General features: G+C 47.9%; 1 protein-coding gene across 2 annotated transcripts in view; it reads left to right on the forward strand.

Annotated features, from left to right (window-relative positions):
- Positions 1-18,268, forward strand: part of LOC147905943 (ATPase GET3B-like) — a 221,915-nt gene that overhangs the window by 178,004 nt on the left and 25,643 nt on the right. For both annotated transcript variants that reach the window (XM_087375746.1, XM_087375739.1), the window contains 2 exons: positions 12,089-12,303; positions 12,387-12,449. In XM_087375746.1, the coding sequence (XP_087231872.1) occupies positions 12,089-12,303; positions 12,387-12,449 (278 nt within the window). The remainder of the gene's footprint in view (positions 1-12,088; positions 12,304-12,386; positions 12,450-18,268) is intronic.

Raw genomic sequence — 18,268 nt, forward strand, 5'->3', positions numbered from 1 at the left:
ACTGAGGGGCTAGCGGGAAGGGAAACCTGCTCCACTGGTGGTACAGACACCAGGTGTCCTGCAAGCGGGGGAGGAAGGGGAGGAGGCTGCGGGATAGGCGACTCGGGCTCCACGGAGGCGACTGGCGGAGAAGGTGGAGGAGGTGGAGCGGAGGCTGCACTCGGCTGGGAAGGCGACGGTGCAGCTAACTCTGTAGGAGGGGCGAGGGGAGCAGGGGGGGGAGGGGGATGGGGATGCATCTGGAACTGGGGCTGAGAGGGAGGGGGAGGGGGAGGGGACTGAGGAAAAGGAGGCGGGGGCTGAAACTGCGGGGCGGGCGAAGGGGGGGGAAACTGGGGAAACCGGGGAGAAGGCGGGGGGGTGGGGGAGAGGAGGATCTGAGGCTGTGGAGGGCGGGCTGCCGTCGAAGAAGAGGCTCTCCCAGGTCCCTGGGGCATCTGCCTGTCAGGCCTGTGGAGTGCTGCTGCAGGAATGGTGACCTCTGCCTCCTTGCCTTTATCCGAAATCTTCTTATTCTTTCCTCTTTTCCTTCGAACCTCGGTCCAACCGCCCACTACCTCTGGCCCAGGCTCCGACTGCCTCGGCTCCTCCTGACGTGGCTGTCCGGGGGGGGGAGGTGGGGGCGGAGGGGGCGGGGGCGGGGAGGGTCGAGACGAGCTGGCAAAGCGTGGACAAGCAGCCGCCAAGTGCCCAAAGCCATGGCACCGCAGGCACTGACCTGGCTGTCCGGTGACTATCATGCTCTGGGTGATACTGTCGGCACCTGTAACGATCTCGATCACTGCAGGGAGAGTCGCAGGATCCGCCACAGCCACACGGACTCGGGGAGCTCCTGCCGTGGTCACCGCATCGGCAAAGGTGTCGTGCATAACCCAGCCAAAATGGGAGCCCAAGTCCCTGACAATCGGCCGCAGCTCAGTAGCAAGCCCTGGAAAAACGAGTGTCACTGGGTGGCGAGGTATACGGAACCGAGTATCGAAATCCGCTGCGCTGAAACCACGGTACCACGGGACTATCATGATGATCTTCCCATCCACCGATGTGGGGGAACCGGCAACCAGATTGCTCGCAGCTTTCTCACTGGAGAGTTTGAGCCAGAAGATGCCCCTTCCCATAAGGGCCACCTCCTCAATGTGGCCATCCTCTAGCAAGAGCCTCTAGCAAGAGAGTGGACTGGAGCCAGTCCCTGATGGTAGACCTGGAGGGGGAGTGTCCAATGACTCTACCGTAAACAGAGGTACGAGCAAAGTCACTGGCTACCGCCTGAACACGGGATGATTGTTGCTCTGTCAGGATAACGCGGTAGGCATCTGGAGAGGGAGGGTCCGACTGGGCCTCCGGATCCGGGCTGGGGGCCGCCATACCGCCAAGACTAACTGCAAGCTTCCGATGAAGAAAAACAGGCTGCCACCCAAGAAGGGGATGAAGCGGCGGTGGAGCCTGGGGGTGAGGCGGGCGAGGCGAAATGAAGGGTCGGAGGGGTCGAAGCTGAGGGCGGGGCGAAGGCTGCGGGGTGCGGGGAGTACGGAAGGGGCGAGAGGGCGGGGGGGGGGGGTGAAGTTGGAATGGCGGGGGTGGAGAGGTGAAGCGGGGGGGCGAGGGGAGCGGAATGAGGCGGAGGCGGGTGAAGCGAGGGGTGAAGGAGCAGCGAGGGGGCGGGTTGGAGCGGGGTGGATGGCGAGGGAGCAGCGAGGGGCGGAATGGCGGAGGCGGGGCGAGGGCGAGGCGGGCTGAAAAAAAAAAAAAAAAAAAAAGCGAGGCGACGCGGGATGGAGCGCGCGGTTAGAGCGGCGGCGAGGGGGGGTTAGAGCGGAGGCGGTTATAGCGGCAGCGAGGGGGGGGGGTTAGAGCGGGGGCGAGGGGCGGGGTGGAGCGAGGGGGCGGGGTGGAGCGAGGGGGCGGGATGGAGCGGAGGTAAGGGGGCGGGTTGGAGCGAGGGGGGGAGGGGCGAGGGGCGGGTTGGAGCGAGGGGGCGGATTGGAGCGAGGGGGCGAGGGGCGGGTTGGAGCGAGGGGGCGGGAAGGAGCGGAGGCAAGGGGGCGGGATGGAGCGAGGGGGCGGGATGGAGCGAGGGGGCGGCTGGAGCGGAGGTGAGGCGAGGGGTAGCGGGAGGGGTGGAGGTGGTCGCAGCGAGGGGGGGGGGGGGGAGCGAGGGGGGAGGTAGGGGCTAACGGCGAGGGGGGGAGGGGAAGCTCGCAGGAGCTACAATTTGACACATAGATCTACTAGAGTCTTGCCAAATTTGGCCTTGGAATGCATTAGAATCCCGTAGGATAGAATAGATGCATCTTGCAAGAGGTGTGAGAGCACAATGAAAGCAATATGTTGTTCTCTATTATGGATTGTGAGAGAGATGACTCTCTCTTATAGAAAGGGGGAGAAGGTAATACCTTCCCTACATAAGTGGCAATCAGCCCCTACATCAGTGGGAATCAATCCCTATATCAGTGGGATTGCCTTTGTCTTACATCATCACTTAGGTCACACACTAGACACATCATAGCACTTGATGTGCCTTTACAACACACACAAACATACATGTGACTCCCCTAGATGCACACATGCACCATAGAGCAAGCCCTTGATCATACTTATCCCAACAGTCCCACCCTCTGAAAGGTTTTGAAGTTAACAAAACTGTGGGTGCTACTGCTGTCCACCAACACATGCACAATCCTGCCATTAATCATCCCTGTTAATCTAATAGTATCAGCACTTTTGGCACCCATCAAGGCATGCATGGAAATAGTATAAAGTGTTGGTTGGGCATCCCAATTAACCTCCTCCTTGTTCACAGGAGCATTACCAAAGCTGAGCTGCCCTCTCAATTGTTTGAGGGTTATGTGCCTTCACATCTGCAGCGAGATGAAAGGCAACAACTTTCTCTTTTCAGATACGTCTTGCACAAACATGGAAAGCCTCCAAAAGTGCTGCAAGTACTCTTGGACCGTACCAGTCTGTGACAAGGTATAAAATTCAGCCAAGTATCGATCCAATACAAGTGGAGATACAAATGTAGTGACCATCCATTCTTAAAAACCCCTCCAAGTGGTTGGTCTCTGAGGCGAATCCCTCATGTATTGCCACCATGTGTGGGCATAGTCCTGCATATGCATACTTGCAAAAATGATGCGCTCCTCCTCAGACTTGGGATAGAAGTGAAAATAGTCTTCTAGCTTTGTGAGCCACTCCTCCAACTCATTGGGAGTGCGAGTGTCCCCTTTAAAGTTATGCACTGTGAGTTCGTCCTTCATATCCTTGGCTGCATAATTCTTGTGTGTGTAACCTCCAGAAGTGTGGGCATCATGACGCTTGAGGTTCACATAATCGGAGAAGGGAATCTCAAGTTTGATGGCCTCAGGTAGGGCCCTGTATGAACGCAAAGAATTTGCCAACATGTCATCAAAGGTGGCTTGCTGCCCACCACCAACTCTGTGCTGCGTAGAAGCTGCTGCCATCTAATGCACTGGCTGCGTCTGGCTATATGTGCTCGCTGGCGGAGCGATAGGTGCATGAACCTTGGGCTGGGTCTCTCTACCAAATGCATCTCTCCGAAATGATGGCATACCAAAGGGTTGAGAAGAGGACTGACCTCTTTCCCAAGGGTGTGGGCTGCCATATAAACCCAAGTCAGCTCCAGGTATACTCGCTGGTGCAGTGAAAGGAGCACTAGCCGGATGCACACCAACGGGTCAGCCCAAAAGAGACGGCTCAGCCTGCATAGATGCAGAAAACTGAGAGCCAAAAGATGGCCTGATCCTGCAAGAAGGTGCTTTGTGGCACAGAAAATGCATCATCTATGTCCAGATAATCCCCAAGCTCGGGTACATGCAATAGTCCAGAAGACTGATGCTCATAGGCACGATGGGCATCTGCCATAAAACCCTTGTGTTGAGCAGACAAAACATCCTGACTGTCTGAATGGTCGCCTTGCTGGGGTGCGGGCTGCTTACCCTTATCCTGCATAGCAATGGCAGATGTGATCTGCTGACCGATCTGCTGTCCCATCTGGACAAGAGCTGTATCTTGTATAGCCATGGCTGTGGTAAGCTGATGGCTGAACTCTTTTCCTATTTGGCGGAATGCACCCTGGAGCATAGAGGAAAGGGCATCTAGAAACTGCGTTTGCGCTTCTTGCACTTCCCGGGATGCAGGAGAGAGGCTGAGTGGAAGGAACCTGTGCACCACCAGTGGATGCAGCCACTGTGGCAGGCACTGGCTCATACTGAGCAGCCTCATCAGTGTCATGCAATATATCACGAGGGGCACGCTTCGGTGGCATGGTGATTGGCCTTGGAGAGAGGAGCTCGAATGTAGGTGAGGAGAAATGGATAGCAAAACCTTGTTGTAATGAGCACCTAAGATAGTGTAGGGAAAACACGAAAAGGTCAATGGAGAGGCTCGGCAGAAAGGTCGTCGAAGAAGCTTCGAAATGGAGCCAAAATGGCTCCAAACGGGTTGTGAAAGGTCCCTAAAAAGAGGCTGAAAAGTGAGTTTAAAAAAAAATAAAATAAGGGAAGGGGTCCTAAGTCATCTAGGACAGTTAGGACAGCTCTAACCTAAGACGGTTAGGACTGTTAGGACAGTGTCTTAGGCCAACCTAATCCATCCTTTACCCTAGTTAGCACTAACCTAACCTAGACGCAAACTAACTAAACCTAACCAAAGTAACCCTTTGTTAGTCTACCCTAGTTAGAAAACCTTGTAGGCTAAGGTTTTGCAGGAAAAGAAAAACGGCAACCGGCGACGGCATCGAGTAGGGCGGGGCACGGGTACGAGCGGGTGGCGAGGGTGTGGAATAGGACGGCGTCGCGACCATTTGACGGAATGCACACGGGCTCTTGGTCTCGTTGATCACGTCGGGATGCACACGGCTCTAGCACACAAGGTCTTGTTGATGGCGCACGTCGCACTGGTCTGAGTGATGCCTTCAACCCTCGGAACTTGGTGCCATAGCCCTCGACATTTACCAATTGAAAAGCCAATAGATTTGACGATGGTCCGTATGTGCTTGCAGCCAGAAATTTCTCATGTGCTTGGAGTTGGGATTCGTTGCAGCCTGCAATTGCTCACGTTTTGCCATCGCTCACTTGCATCACTCGGTAGGATTTGGCGTAGATAGGAGCATTGACAGATTTGCGTTGGTTGGGCAGGATTTGGCGTTGACAGCTTGATGTTGAAGCTAGTTCCGAATAGGGCCCTAGGAAGGTGCTCTGATACCAATGCAGTGAAGGGAAAAGGGGCAGATTTGGAGATGGGGATAGAATAGCAGAAGGACGGGAGGAGAAGAGAGGGGAAGGGGAAAGAGAGAGGAAGAGAGAGAAGGATGAGGGGATAGAGATAGAGAGAGGGAGGAGAGAGAGAGTGTGAGTGTAGGCAGCAAGAAGCAAGAAGTAGGAGGGAGAGTAGATAGGATTAGATGTCACATCCAAAAAGGTACATAGTAGGGGGTGGATGGAGACTTATATAGTCCCTCCACATTTTCCACTCAAAGGGCCTCTAACTTGGCCTCTTTTTCCCCTTCATTACAAGTGTGACTTCTATGTCGGCATATCTGACCTCAGTAACACATGGAGGTCCCACCAAGAACAGTTCTTCAATTACCGCATTTGTATCAGCATCTTAATTTGAGTCGGGACTCCTTCTTCTTCATCTTATGATCCGCCTTCTTCTTTCTGCAATCCTTCGCAAAATGGCCTAGCTCGTCACAATAGAAACACTTTTTCTTGTGCTTCCTCCTCTTGGAAGTGTCCTTCATCTCCAGAATCATCTTTCTTGGGCTTGCCAGTGTTAGGCTTGCCCTTTTCTTTGCCAGCTTTATCCTTTGCCATCAACGCCTTGTCATTGTTGTAGAGCTTCTTCCTGGCTTCTTCGTAGAGCAGTAATCGACCCAACTCCTCAAAAGTTAGAAGTTTGGCCCTTTGTCCTGCTGTCCTAGTCGTAACGAAGCTCTTGTAACTCCATGGTAGGCTCCTAAGTACCATCAAGGCCAATTGGTCCGAGTCTACCTTCTGACTAACTGATGCTATTTTATCCCTTACCACCTTGACCTTTGTCAAGAGGTCATGAATCGAATCTCCTTCATCCATATCCATATTGTAGAGTTGATGCTGAAGAGTCAAGATCCGGGATGTATTATCTGTCTCGTACAGATCCTTCAGAATGGCCCATGCCTCTATTGATGTGTCAGTCATCTGGAATGAGGAAGCACAGAGTCCGCCGTAGTCCCTATGATCAATGCTAGGGCTTGGGCATCTCTATCTCCCATGCTTCAAGTTCCTCTCCATCTACTGGTATAAGTATCTTCCCCTTTTGTCCACTACGTCCTGCGGCTTCTCCTCCACTCCCATTGTCAGCTTCCATAGTTTTCGAGCCACTAAATGACTTCGGATCTTGACCTTTCAGATAGGTAGTTTGTTCCATCTAGTTTCCCGAACTCTCCAAAGTTAGGGATGGTGAAAGAAGGAACTCGACTGGAGGAGGAGGAAGGGAGAGAAGGGGCTGAAGATGCCTCTGTTTCTGAAATCGACATCTTTGCTGCTAAACCACACAGCAAAATCGAAAAGCAAACTTCACTGTTTGTAGACTTGAGCTTTGTACACACTTGACTAAACTTGAGTCACTCTCTTTCTTGCAAAGGCATAGTCCTCGAGTTGTTCCCTAGAGCTTCTGAATCAGGATTCTCCTTCAGCAAGGTCCTTGCCTTCAAGCGCCCACACTTGTGAGCCTCCTACTTGGGCTCTGATACCATGTTAGAAATCGACCAACGGGGGGTACACACAGTGGAAGACTGATAGAATAGTCTAGGAGCTCACACAGTGTGTGTGAGGTGTTGAATCACAAACTTTTTAACTTCATGTGCTTCAATAGATGTGCAGACTAGTAAATAGACAATGATCCAGCCAGATATAGAAACCACCAAAACCATATATTTCTGTCCAAAGCTATGGACACTATACAAAAGATAGATCCAGAGTTCCACTTGGATGTGGTCCTCTGATCTTACGACAAGGTACTCCTACTATCTTCCAGATATCTCTAGATCACTGAGCCCGTGTGCTCCACCTCGAGCATATGTAGAGCCTTCATCCAAAGACCTCAACACCTTGCTGCCCTAGAAGAAACCCTAGGTTCCAGCCCTAGATGAGCTCAGTCTGCAGCATCAGTGGGACTCCTTTGCCTCCTAGATGTAGGCGTGAGGGTGAGTCTTTTGCTGGTCCCGCTGCTCCCAAAAACTGCTGGCTGCTGGATGACCAGCCTTCTTGGCCCTATATAAGGGCAGGGTGCTGCAACACCTGGCCCATTGATGCCTCTGGTCTGCACCATTCTAGGCCTGGTTGGCCAGCCCAAACCTGCCTATCTATGGCCCACCCTGCTGCAGATATTCCGCCATGTGTTGCGTCACTTCCAGAGATCACTCCGCCATCGAGTGCTGCTCACAGATCTGCCTCTTCCAGGCCAGATCCATGCTGTGTATGCATTGCCATCTTCCTGTTCATAGGCTCCATTTGTTGCCACTGCTGAGGGAAGCGGAAATGCTTGAGGGGAGACCTTCACGTCCGGTTCGGAGGGCGGTGATATCTCGACCCTCAAGTTTCTGTGAGGTGCTGCCCGTGTGGCATCCCCCTCTCTGTTCTCTGGGCATATCTTGCCCTGGGTCTCCCTCCCCCATGCTCTCCTCATTTGGGGCTTACAGATGGGGAGGAGACCTATCCAACATGGTCCACGTTGATCGGAATCCCTCCAGCCATCTTTGGGATAATATTGTCGCACATTGGTCCTTGATCTTCCAGATCCCATGTTTCCACTATGAAGGCTTTAACAAGATCATCATGTGGTCTTTCTAGTATTATGTAATTGAGCTTGCTTGGGACATTGATCAGCAATTCAAACTTGTTGAAGTCTTTGTTGCCAATCTCAAAGTAATCTTGCAGCCATCGTTGAAAGACTCCACAAGGAGAAATCCTCCACTATCTGTACGGAATGCTTGCACTTTCCATTCTCACCAATAGTCATCCCAAAGCAATCTACTGAAATCTCCAATGAAGCATATTGAGCATACATACCCTGGAGACTCAGTTTGGTGTTGCTTGCTGTTGGAGCAAGCCAAGTGCCTCTCAGAAAGTACCCTCTACTTTCGTGTCTTTGTGTAAGTCTCTATTTATGCACACTCGGTGACTTCAAGCTCCTCAAGTTCCATTTCCGAGTGATGAGCTCCTCCATCTTTGCAGGTGATACTTTATTTTTTTCCCTTTGGGACACACCAAAAGGAGTGCGTAAGTGGGCTATCCTACCATCCTCACCTTGTGAAATGGGCTAAAATGGGTGATTGTGCTCTAAATTTGGTGGAGAAAACTAGCCTAACTTCATAAAATGCTTATTTGGTGCATGTAACTTAACTAAATTTTGCAACAAACATGATAGATATGTCTGGCCATTTGATTTGATATGCTACATGAACCAATTTGGATTTGCCAATCAAAAGCTATAGGCTATCAAAGTTTGGCAGTTTTTGGCGATCAAAATAGATTAAAAAAAAAAAATCGAGTGCCATGGTCACTCAGCTTTTTGTCGCAAACCCAAATGAGCACCTAATTTTTTAACATTTGCCTTTAAAAACAACATTGGTGGAATTGGACTAGTCCTTACATCCCAAGTTTAAGCAACACCTTCCAACCTCCACCACAAAGTCTAATTCTTGCTCCACTCTTCAATGTCTCTCATGAACACTGTGACATCTGGGTCTACAAACTCTTTCTCAATGAGGAATGGTGTCGTGACTCATCACTAATCGTAGTTCATCTCTTGCCACATTGGGTGATGCCATTTTAGATAGGCCCTTATTCTACGTTTGGTAGCCTTCGTCTTTTTGCAGTCTTTAGCAAAATGTCAAGGCGTGTCACAATAGAAGCACTTTCCTAGCACTTTTACTTTTTTTAGTTTTCACCATCAAAAGAGTCCTCATTGTCATTGTTGGCATCCTTGTTTTTTTGTAGCTTCTATTTGCCATACTTGTGTTTGGTCACGAAAGCCTTTTCATCATCTTTAGGCTTTCCATCATAGAGCTTCATTTAGGCTGCTTCTTGAAGCAACCACGTGACCAGCTCCTTGAACGTTATTGGCCTTGTTTGTTCACCAGCTATGAGAATCGACACCAACCCTCAATAGCTCTTTGGAAGCTTACTAACCAAGAGCATGGCCAACTGATTGCTGGCCACCTTCTGACCAATTGTTGCTAGTTGATCCCAGATAATCTTCACTCTTACAAGGAAGTTGTGGGCTTGTTTCGTTTCCCCATCATCATGGTAGACAACTGATTTTCGCGCATGATGACTCTCCTAGTGTTTTTAGTTTCAAAAAGATCTGTAAGATCTTCCATGCTTTATGTGCCGTATCTATTAGCTAGATTTGGGGTATCACCGAATCCGTAGTTGTCTCGACAATCATGAGAAAATGACTGCATTCTTCAGATTCCTCTCCTCTATGCTATCTAGATTTGCTTGAATCGAGATTTCTCCCATAGCATGTTACATCCATGACTGGACTAACTAGGGTATAGACTTATCAAAGCCTAGGCCTGACTACCTAATAGATCTGAGGTTAGGACATGGTCTAATTTCTCTAGCCATCTTTGAAGTAATACCATCACTCACTGGTCCTCCACGGGCACAATCATCTCCTTGATCTTCCAGATCCCACGTCTCCACCATAAAGCTAATTTCTCTAGCCATCTTTGGAGTAATACCATCACTCTCTGGTCCTCCATGGGCACAATCATCTCCTTGATTTTCCAGATCCCACATCTCCACCATAAAGCTTTGACACGATGATCATCTGGACTTTTCAGTGTCATGTAACTAGGCTTGCTTGGAAAAGTCTCACGGGCACCTTCACTAATCAACAACTAGAACTTGTTGAAGTCTTTGTCATTGTTGGAAAATGTGGGCCTTTGGGGCCTTGAGGTGGTCCTAATCGCCCTCGTGGCTTGGAACTATGTGAGTAATATGGAAGATAGGGGGCTTGGAGCCATTGGCGCTTGCGATGACTCATGGCAGAGGGCATTGGGACTTAATCTCATAAGCAATAATGTGACATGGTGGACCTTGGATATATGGAGTAGTGAAACCCTCTAGAGACATCCCTGGCAGATTCTTCCCTGTTTTTTGACAGTCACCAATGTCGAGTAAACTTGTAGCCGGCCTTGAAAGCCTCCACAATGAGAAATCTCCCTTTGTTAAGCGTGTCACAATAGAAGCATTTTTGTGGGTCCTTTCTCTTCTTCTCATTTTCAGGCCAGGAGAGTCCCTGTCATCATTGTTGGCATCCTTCCTTTTTTGTGTTTCCATTTGACATCACGAGCAAGGCTATACCTCGATGACAACCTTTGGCTCTGATACCATGTAAGAGACCAACTCCCATGCAGCGAAGCATTACCCCGAAATCAGAAGGTCCATGTATGGAACACCTATGTGCTTTATTTGACAGTAAGAGAGGGCAACACAGATTGGAAAGAGAACTCAGATGTAAGCCAAAACAGAATATATATCAAGATAGATACCAAGTACAAAAATGGAAAGTATGAAAAGGTGGCTACGTTTGCTGCACCCTCTTAGGTAAATACTCTTCCTCTTCTGCCAACGTAGCTGCTCAAGGCTGAGCACCCTTGCAAAAGCTCTGTTCTAATGTTCTCTATAGATAAAGATCCCTCGGATGTGCCACCTTATGCTCTCCTGTAGTGTGTAGGTGGACACCTAGGTGTGCTACAGATGTCTGGTACTTCTGCCCTGTAAGAACCGATGGTGTAGATCCATTGATCTCCCTCGTCTTCATCCTGATGTGTGATCGGCAGGTTGGGACTCCCTGGAACGAATGTCTGTCCCTAAAGGATCCATTTATAGGCTTTGCAGCCAAACCTGGCCGACTAGTCAACAGACTGGCTGACCCAGTCTGTAATCCATCCGACTCAGCAGTCAGTCGACCTGCTGCTGTCTATATAAGGCCCTTTGATATGCGTCTTTCTGCTGGTTCCTGCTCCAGCCCTGCTGATCTTGGGGTCCACATCAAGGGACTTTTGATGGTGTTACACTGATGTCTCTTTTTGTATCAGGGTTTGTTCTATTTTGAAGCATTCTTTACACATGTTTTGGCTGCTCTATATGCTGCGCACTTCTCAGGTCTGTGCTTGTGTCTTTTGCAATTGTTTACACATGAGTGAGTGATCTCGGTGAAGGTTGTGTTATCTTTGGGGAGTCTTCCAAGTTCCGCCTGCGGGGATTTTAGCAAGCTCTCTATATTATTTGACATAGAATCAGGACCTTTGTTGTGGTAGTTGGTACATGCTCAGGTTCTCTAACATATAATCCTTTTCTAGGTTTCTTTTATTGTTCAAGTTTTTTTAGGTGTGAGTCCTCGGGCCTGTAATATAAGTGGTTTGGACCTTGGCCTCTTCTTGGGCATTCATGGGATCAAGCCTGGAAGACACCTGATGTGTATTCAAGTAATGTGGACACTTCTAGGTCATATACCCATATGCGGGCTTCATCAATTATTGCACATCGCTTCAGCTCATCCGCCTTGACTTTCACCAATTGACTGATGATTTTCAAGTCTTGTACTTTCAATCACAGCCGCGGGACACTGGACTTAGGTATCAAACCTCTCAGGGGTGACAACTGATTGGTGCATAACTAACTTTCTCTGCAAGGTGTCATGCTAGATGTTGTTGAGAAGTCTTGATATGTAGCTTGTCTCTGGCAAATATTTGGAGCGGGTACCACCCTAAGTATGTTATGAGTGATCTGTGTGTGAGTGTGTACACTAGTGTCTGTGGGGAGAGCTTGCTGTAGAGGTAATGGACAACAAATGAGGTTTTTAAGATGTGAGGTAAGTATTCTGGTAAGACTTATACATTTAAAGAATACACTACTGCTCTTATTGGGTCTACTGGTTGGTCTTTTAGATGGATTTAACTAGGCATGATCGTCTTCAACATCATAGAAGCTAAAAAACTGAGTAGAAGACTTTCCAAACTCAAAATTTATGTTAATCAACAACTGACAGGGTTTCACTCGAATTGTTCTTTCAACAGAAGTAAGGGCGGTGGCAACTCCAGCGGAGATTGGAACTGGTTTTGAACAGATGGTTGCAGGAACAACCCGTAAATATTACATGCTTGGTGGCAAGGGTGGTGTAGGAAAGACAAGTTTGGCTGCTTCTCTTGCAGTAAGGTTTGCAAACAGTGGCCATTCCACCCTGGTGGTTTCGACTGATCCTGCTCATTCTTTAAGTGACTCATTTGCACAGGTATGTTCTTGGTATGTGACATATTTTGTGCACACACATGCAGATTAAGTGTGAAGCTTAAAGTTCCATATCTCTTTGAGCAGGATTTAACTGGTGGGATGCCTGTACCTGTTGAAGGTCCTGACTCTCCTCTCTTCGCAATGGAGGTATTTAGCAATCAACCTCCTCTGAAAGCTGGATTGGGCATCAAGTTCAAAAGTTATCCCATCTGTTCTGGAGAGCTAATGATTCTGACTGTCATTTTATACCTTGCATCTGTGAAGTTTCCTCTTTTTGCAGTCTAATCTGCAATTTTTACGTTGCTTTCTTCCTTTTCTTTGATAAAGGAAATTTGCCTAGTTACCAACACGTACATCGGTACCAAAAAGCTTTGGCCTCTGCTTCAGAGTGAATACATGCAAAATTTCAATCACCAAATGGCAGATCGGGATACCAACTTTGCCATGACCATAGGCTTTTGTGCATCAACCATAAACCGGTGGAACGAAAATATTTGCTGTTGGTTCCTTTCACCCCCTTCGTTAGAAAGACTTGTGGATGGGTTTTGAAGCGGGGGATCTTTTCAGTCCTAAAATTTCAAGCGACAAATTTGTGTAATACTCTCAATACATGGAGCTTTTGATATGAAATGTGTAAAGACATCTCTCCACAGTGTGTCACCATTTGACCAGAACTCTGCTGAAGCTCAATCCAGTTTTATTTGAAGGACCCACATTGATATGCCTTTTCCTTAAGTACTACGTGTTATCCTCAGTTATCGCTGAAATTGAGTAGTGACACATCCCAGCACTCCTGAAACCCCTGATCTGCAAAATAACCACACACAACATCAGAACTGAGCAGGCTGCTCACCACCCAACCGTGACATCTACGGGATGTGATCCCGAATCAGAAGATGTCCCCCCGAGCCACGAGCTGAGCTACTGGCACGAACTCCCAATCAGATCCCAACCAGCCTGGTGTCCCATACCACCAGGTGGCGCTGTGAAGCCCTGGATCTGCCACTGGGCCTTGGGCTACGCTAAGATGCAGGCGCGCGTCCGCGGCACAATCCAGGATCAGACCTAGCACCTGGGAACGAGACTTGCTCCCAACTGCACACTGAGAACTGAACCCCCTGGGCCTCTTTTATAGACTCGGGCCCCGGCGCCAAAAATAGCGAAAACCTATAAATAGTTCGTACCCTTGCCACTCAACCCGAGAATCAAGCCTGCCTAGCTCTAAGCCTCCCCAGGCTAACCTGAGCTAGTTCTGTGTACCTAGTACACGTCAGATACCGATCCGTGCACATGACATACTCCCCCTCCTCTAAGAACTCACTCCTGAGTTCGGTAAGAAATCGGGAAATGTTCTTTGGAGGTTTTGTAATGTCTCCCATGTTGCATCCTCCTCAACACGATCCTTCCACTTAATCTTGTATTCCGTGATAGTACGATTTCGAATCTGTCTTTCACGGAATTCAAGAATAGATTCAGGTTCGTGAGGAATAAAAGTTAAATCTGTAACTTCTATAATCTCATGAGGAGAAACAATTTGATCATCTGCACCCAATACTTCTTTCAGTCTACTGACATGAAAGACTGGATGTACTTTAACATCAGGAGGCAATTCTAGTCGATATGCAACTGGTCCAATTCTTTTAATGACCTTGAATGGGCCACAATATCTGGGGGATAATTTCGGAACGAAACCAGTACTTAGGCTCTTGGATTCCTTAGGAATTCGCAAATATACCATCGTTCCTTCAGAGAACTCTCTAGGTGAACGATGTCTATTAGCATAAAATCTGTCCCGATCTTGGGCACTTCTAATAGACTCCTTGGCAAACTGCAACATTTCCTGCATGTCTTGCAAGAAGTTCTTAGCAGCATCATTTTGAATCCCTTTTAATCCAACCATAACTGGTGACTTAGGTTGAAACCCGTACATAAGCATAAAAGGACTATAACCTGTACTAGAATGCTTTGCACTGTTGTAAGCAAATTCAATCATGGGTAGATAATCTTCCCATGAAGACTGCCTCTTAGATACATATGCCCGAAGCATGTCTTCAACCAACTGGTTGACCTTCTCTGTACTGCCATCGGATTGTGCATGATCCGAGGAACTCATACTTAGAGTAGTTTCCAACTTCTCAAATAGAAGTGTCCAGAAGTTACTTGTAAACTTTGAGTCCCTGTCACTGACTATGTCAGATGGCAAACCATACAGCTTGAACAAGTGGTCCACAAACTCGTGAGCCAGCTGAACAGCTGAAATAGTTGTTCTTGTAGGTAAGAATCTAGCCATTTTTGTCAAACGGTCGACTATGACCCAAATAGAGTCATGACCCTTGCGCGTTCGAGGTAAACCAGTAATAAAATCCATGGAAATACTTTCCCATTTATTACCTGGAATCTGTAATGGCTGTAATAAGCCCGCGCTCCTAAGGCGTTCAGCCCTAGTAACCTGACAAACTCGGCAACCTACCACATAGTTCTCTACAAATGCACGCATCTTAGGCCAATAAAAGGTATGCTTCACAAGAGACAGAGTCCTATGTATACCTGGATGTCCCGCACTAGGAGCATCATGACACTCCCAGAGAATCTTGGATTTGAGGTCCAGAACATCAGGTACACAAATCTTTTCATTCCGGAACAGCAAGCCGTTCCTAATCATCCACTGACCTCCCGCCGCCTGTATCCTAGGTGGCACAATCCCTGAGTCCTGGTCAACCATGGAGCTCCCATCCTGGACTCTCTGCCAATAAGAACTGAAATGACTATCAGTTGCGTATAGCCCTCTCAAGGATTGAAATAGGTCTGAGGATATTTCCGTAAATGACAAAGCATTTACAAACTTAACTCGACTTAAGGCATCCGCCACACTATTCAACGAACCCTTACGATAACGTATTTCGAAATCAAAATCCTGCATTAACTCTGCCCATCTGGCTTTCCTTCCTCTCAATTCTGATCCATCACACACATACTTAATTGACTGGTGATCAGTCAATACAAGGAACTTTGAACCATACAAGTAGTGTCTCCAAACCTTGAGAGCATACACTACCGCATAAAGTTCCTTCTCGAGTGTGGGCCAACGATACTGAGTGTCGTCTAGCTTCTTACTCTCAAAAGCTACAGGTCTGCCCTCTTGGAATAGAGCTGCCCCAATCGCATAATCACTCGCATCGGCCTCTAAAACATAAGGCCGGGTAGGATCGGGTAATGCAAGAACGGGTGCTTCCTTGATAGATAACTTCAAGGTTTCAAAAGCCTTGTTCATTGCATCATTCCAAGGAATCGGCTGAGTAGACCTGCGTCCACGACCTTTCAATATGTTGGTCAAGGGTACCGTGATTTGGGAGTAATCACGGACTGACTTCCGAAGAAATACCGTAAATCCTAGGAAAGAGCGAAGTTGTTTCACAGTCTGAGGGATAGGCCATTCTAAAACCTTCTGGATACGATCCAGATCAATGCTAATACCTTCAGAAGAAATCTTGTGTCCTAAGTAAATGATCTCCTTCATAAAGAAGTCACATTTACTCATCTTGGCATAAAGCTTATGCTGTCTTAGAACAAGTAAGACAACCCGAAGGTGTCCTATATGATCCTCAAGCGTTTTACTATATACCAAGATATCATCTAAGAACACGACAACAAATTTGCCCAGATAATCCCTGAACAAATCGTTCATCATCTGCTGAAAAGTAGCAGGAGCATTGGTCAAACCAAAAGGTAATACGAGGAACTCGTAATGACCATACCTAGTCCGGAATGCGGTCCTATCTATGTGTTTAGCATAGATACGGATTTGATGATAACCCGTACGCAAATCAATCTTAGTGAAATACTTCGCTCCGGCCAAACGGTCTATCAAATCATCAGAACGAGGTAAAGGATAGCGGTTCTTAATTGTAACTTTATTGAGTCGTTTATAATCTATACACATCCTCCAGGAAGAATCCTTCTTCTTTCTTAAGAGGACAGGTGCACCCCAAGGAGATTTACTTGGGCGGATATAGCCCATATTCAGGTAATCCTGAAGCTGGATAGCTAACTCATCCTCCTCTACCTGGCTCATCCTATACGGTGGTACACTGATAGGTTGAGCCCCTGGGACTAAGTCTATGCGATGATCTACTGCCCTTTCTGGAGGTAACCCTTCCGGCAGTTGAGCTGGGAATACGTCCTTAAAATTATCTAACAACGTTCTCAATTCTCGGTGTTCAAACACACTTAATTCATTTTTGTTAATTACCGAAACAATAAATGAAGAAAGTGGAATCAAAACACACTGATAGACATCATAATGAGAAGTGTTCAATATATTCCGAAGCTGCATCGCAGATACAATAGGCCCCTGAGAAGGGATAATCTTATCACACTGAATACAAAATTGGGTGCCTTTGTCTTCAAAAGAAAGGGTATGCTCCGTCCATCCGATCTGGATATTGTGGGTTTTAAACCACTCTATCCCGATCAGCAAGTCTACATGCTCTAAATGCATAACATAACATGTGAGAGCTCCCGTGTAGGCTTGAATCCGGATGGGAAGCGCTTCAACCTTGCGATCCCAAAACTGCTTCCCGGCTGGTAGCTGCACCTCGTAGGTGTGGTCGCTAGGTACTGTGGACAGCCCCATCTTCTGCACAAATTTGTAATTAACAAAATTGTGAGAGCTGCCCGGATCAAAGAGAATGTGAACCCGTTGGTCCCTAACTTCTCCATAAACTCGGAAAAGATCATGGGAACCAAACAACGAAGTATTAAAGGTACAATTGCAAGAAAGGGGCAGGTAATGACATTTACTGAAATACCTGTCATTGTAACCTGGTTGGCTCCCTTGGCTGCGGTACGCGGACCTGCCTGGAGCTTCGGTCCTAGCACCAATCTCTGGTTCTTCCGCTTAGGACACTCATTCTTCGTGTGGCCCCGCTCCTCGCAATAAAAACACCGGCCCTCTTTCTTGAGCCTGAGAGTGCGAAGGAAACGGGCCTTACCATTCTTCGCAGGAGTTAAGCTTTTCCTGGAGGCGTTGTCCGTAGACTTCGTCTCCCCAATACCAGTCGCATGCTGAAAGAACTTGCGTTTGTTCTTTCCGCTGGTCTCGGTAACTGTGGTTGCCTTGGTTCCGGCCATGGTATCATCATATATGCGCGCATATGTCATGGCCTCCTGCAATGTTGTGCACTTGTTATTCTTAATCTGTAACTTATAGGAGTCTGGCAAACCATCCACGAAAAAACCTAACAAGGTTACAGGATCCATCTTGGTGGCCCTGGTTTGCAGATCCCTAAATCTCTGAAGATAAACTTCAAAAGTTAAATTCAATTTTGACATATCGAGGGCTTTGAGCTTGCCGACGATATCGTAGTCATCTTCCTTCTTCAGGAACTCCTTCCTGAAGATACCCTCAAATTCTGTCCAAGTGTCAGGCTTAGGCTGAAGTTCTTTCCACCAAAGCAAGGCTTTACCTGACATAAACCCTGCTGCTAGCTGAATCTTTTTCTCGTCTGGATAGGGGTGAAATTGGAAGTGAACTTGCCACTTGTGCAGCCAAGTGTCAACCACCTCCTTTGTTCTTGATTTCTGGTCACCTGGAAAGGGATCCGGAGTGATATTCGGGCCTAGCACGGAGGCCATGGCATCCACATGCGTGAGTGCCTGAACCGTGCTAGCCAGAAGAGTCAAGGTAGCTTGTATCCCTTGGAGTTGCTGTGTCAACCCCGATTGATTAGCGTTGACCTGCTCAAATTTACCATCTAGAGCAGTCGTGAACTCACTGAAGGCTTTCTTAGTGATCAGGTCGTCATAGAGACCCTGATCATCCTCTCCCACTGGAGTGTAATCTAATTCCTGCTCTCCCATAGTGAACTCGGGATTCGGAGCATCAGACATGGCTGAATACTAACTCGATTACAGGCTGAGAGAAATAAATAACTGAAACGGAGCACGGAGGGAGATGGAGTAGAAGA

Source organism: Dipteris shenzhenensis, chromosome 1 (assembly GCF_047967505.1).
Source record: "Dipteris shenzhenensis isolate YYH24624 ecotype China chromosome 1, Dip_SZ_1.0, whole genome shotgun sequence".
In the NCBI taxonomy this organism is placed as follows: Eukaryota; Viridiplantae; Streptophyta; class Polypodiopsida; order Gleicheniales; family Dipteridaceae; genus Dipteris; species Dipteris shenzhenensis.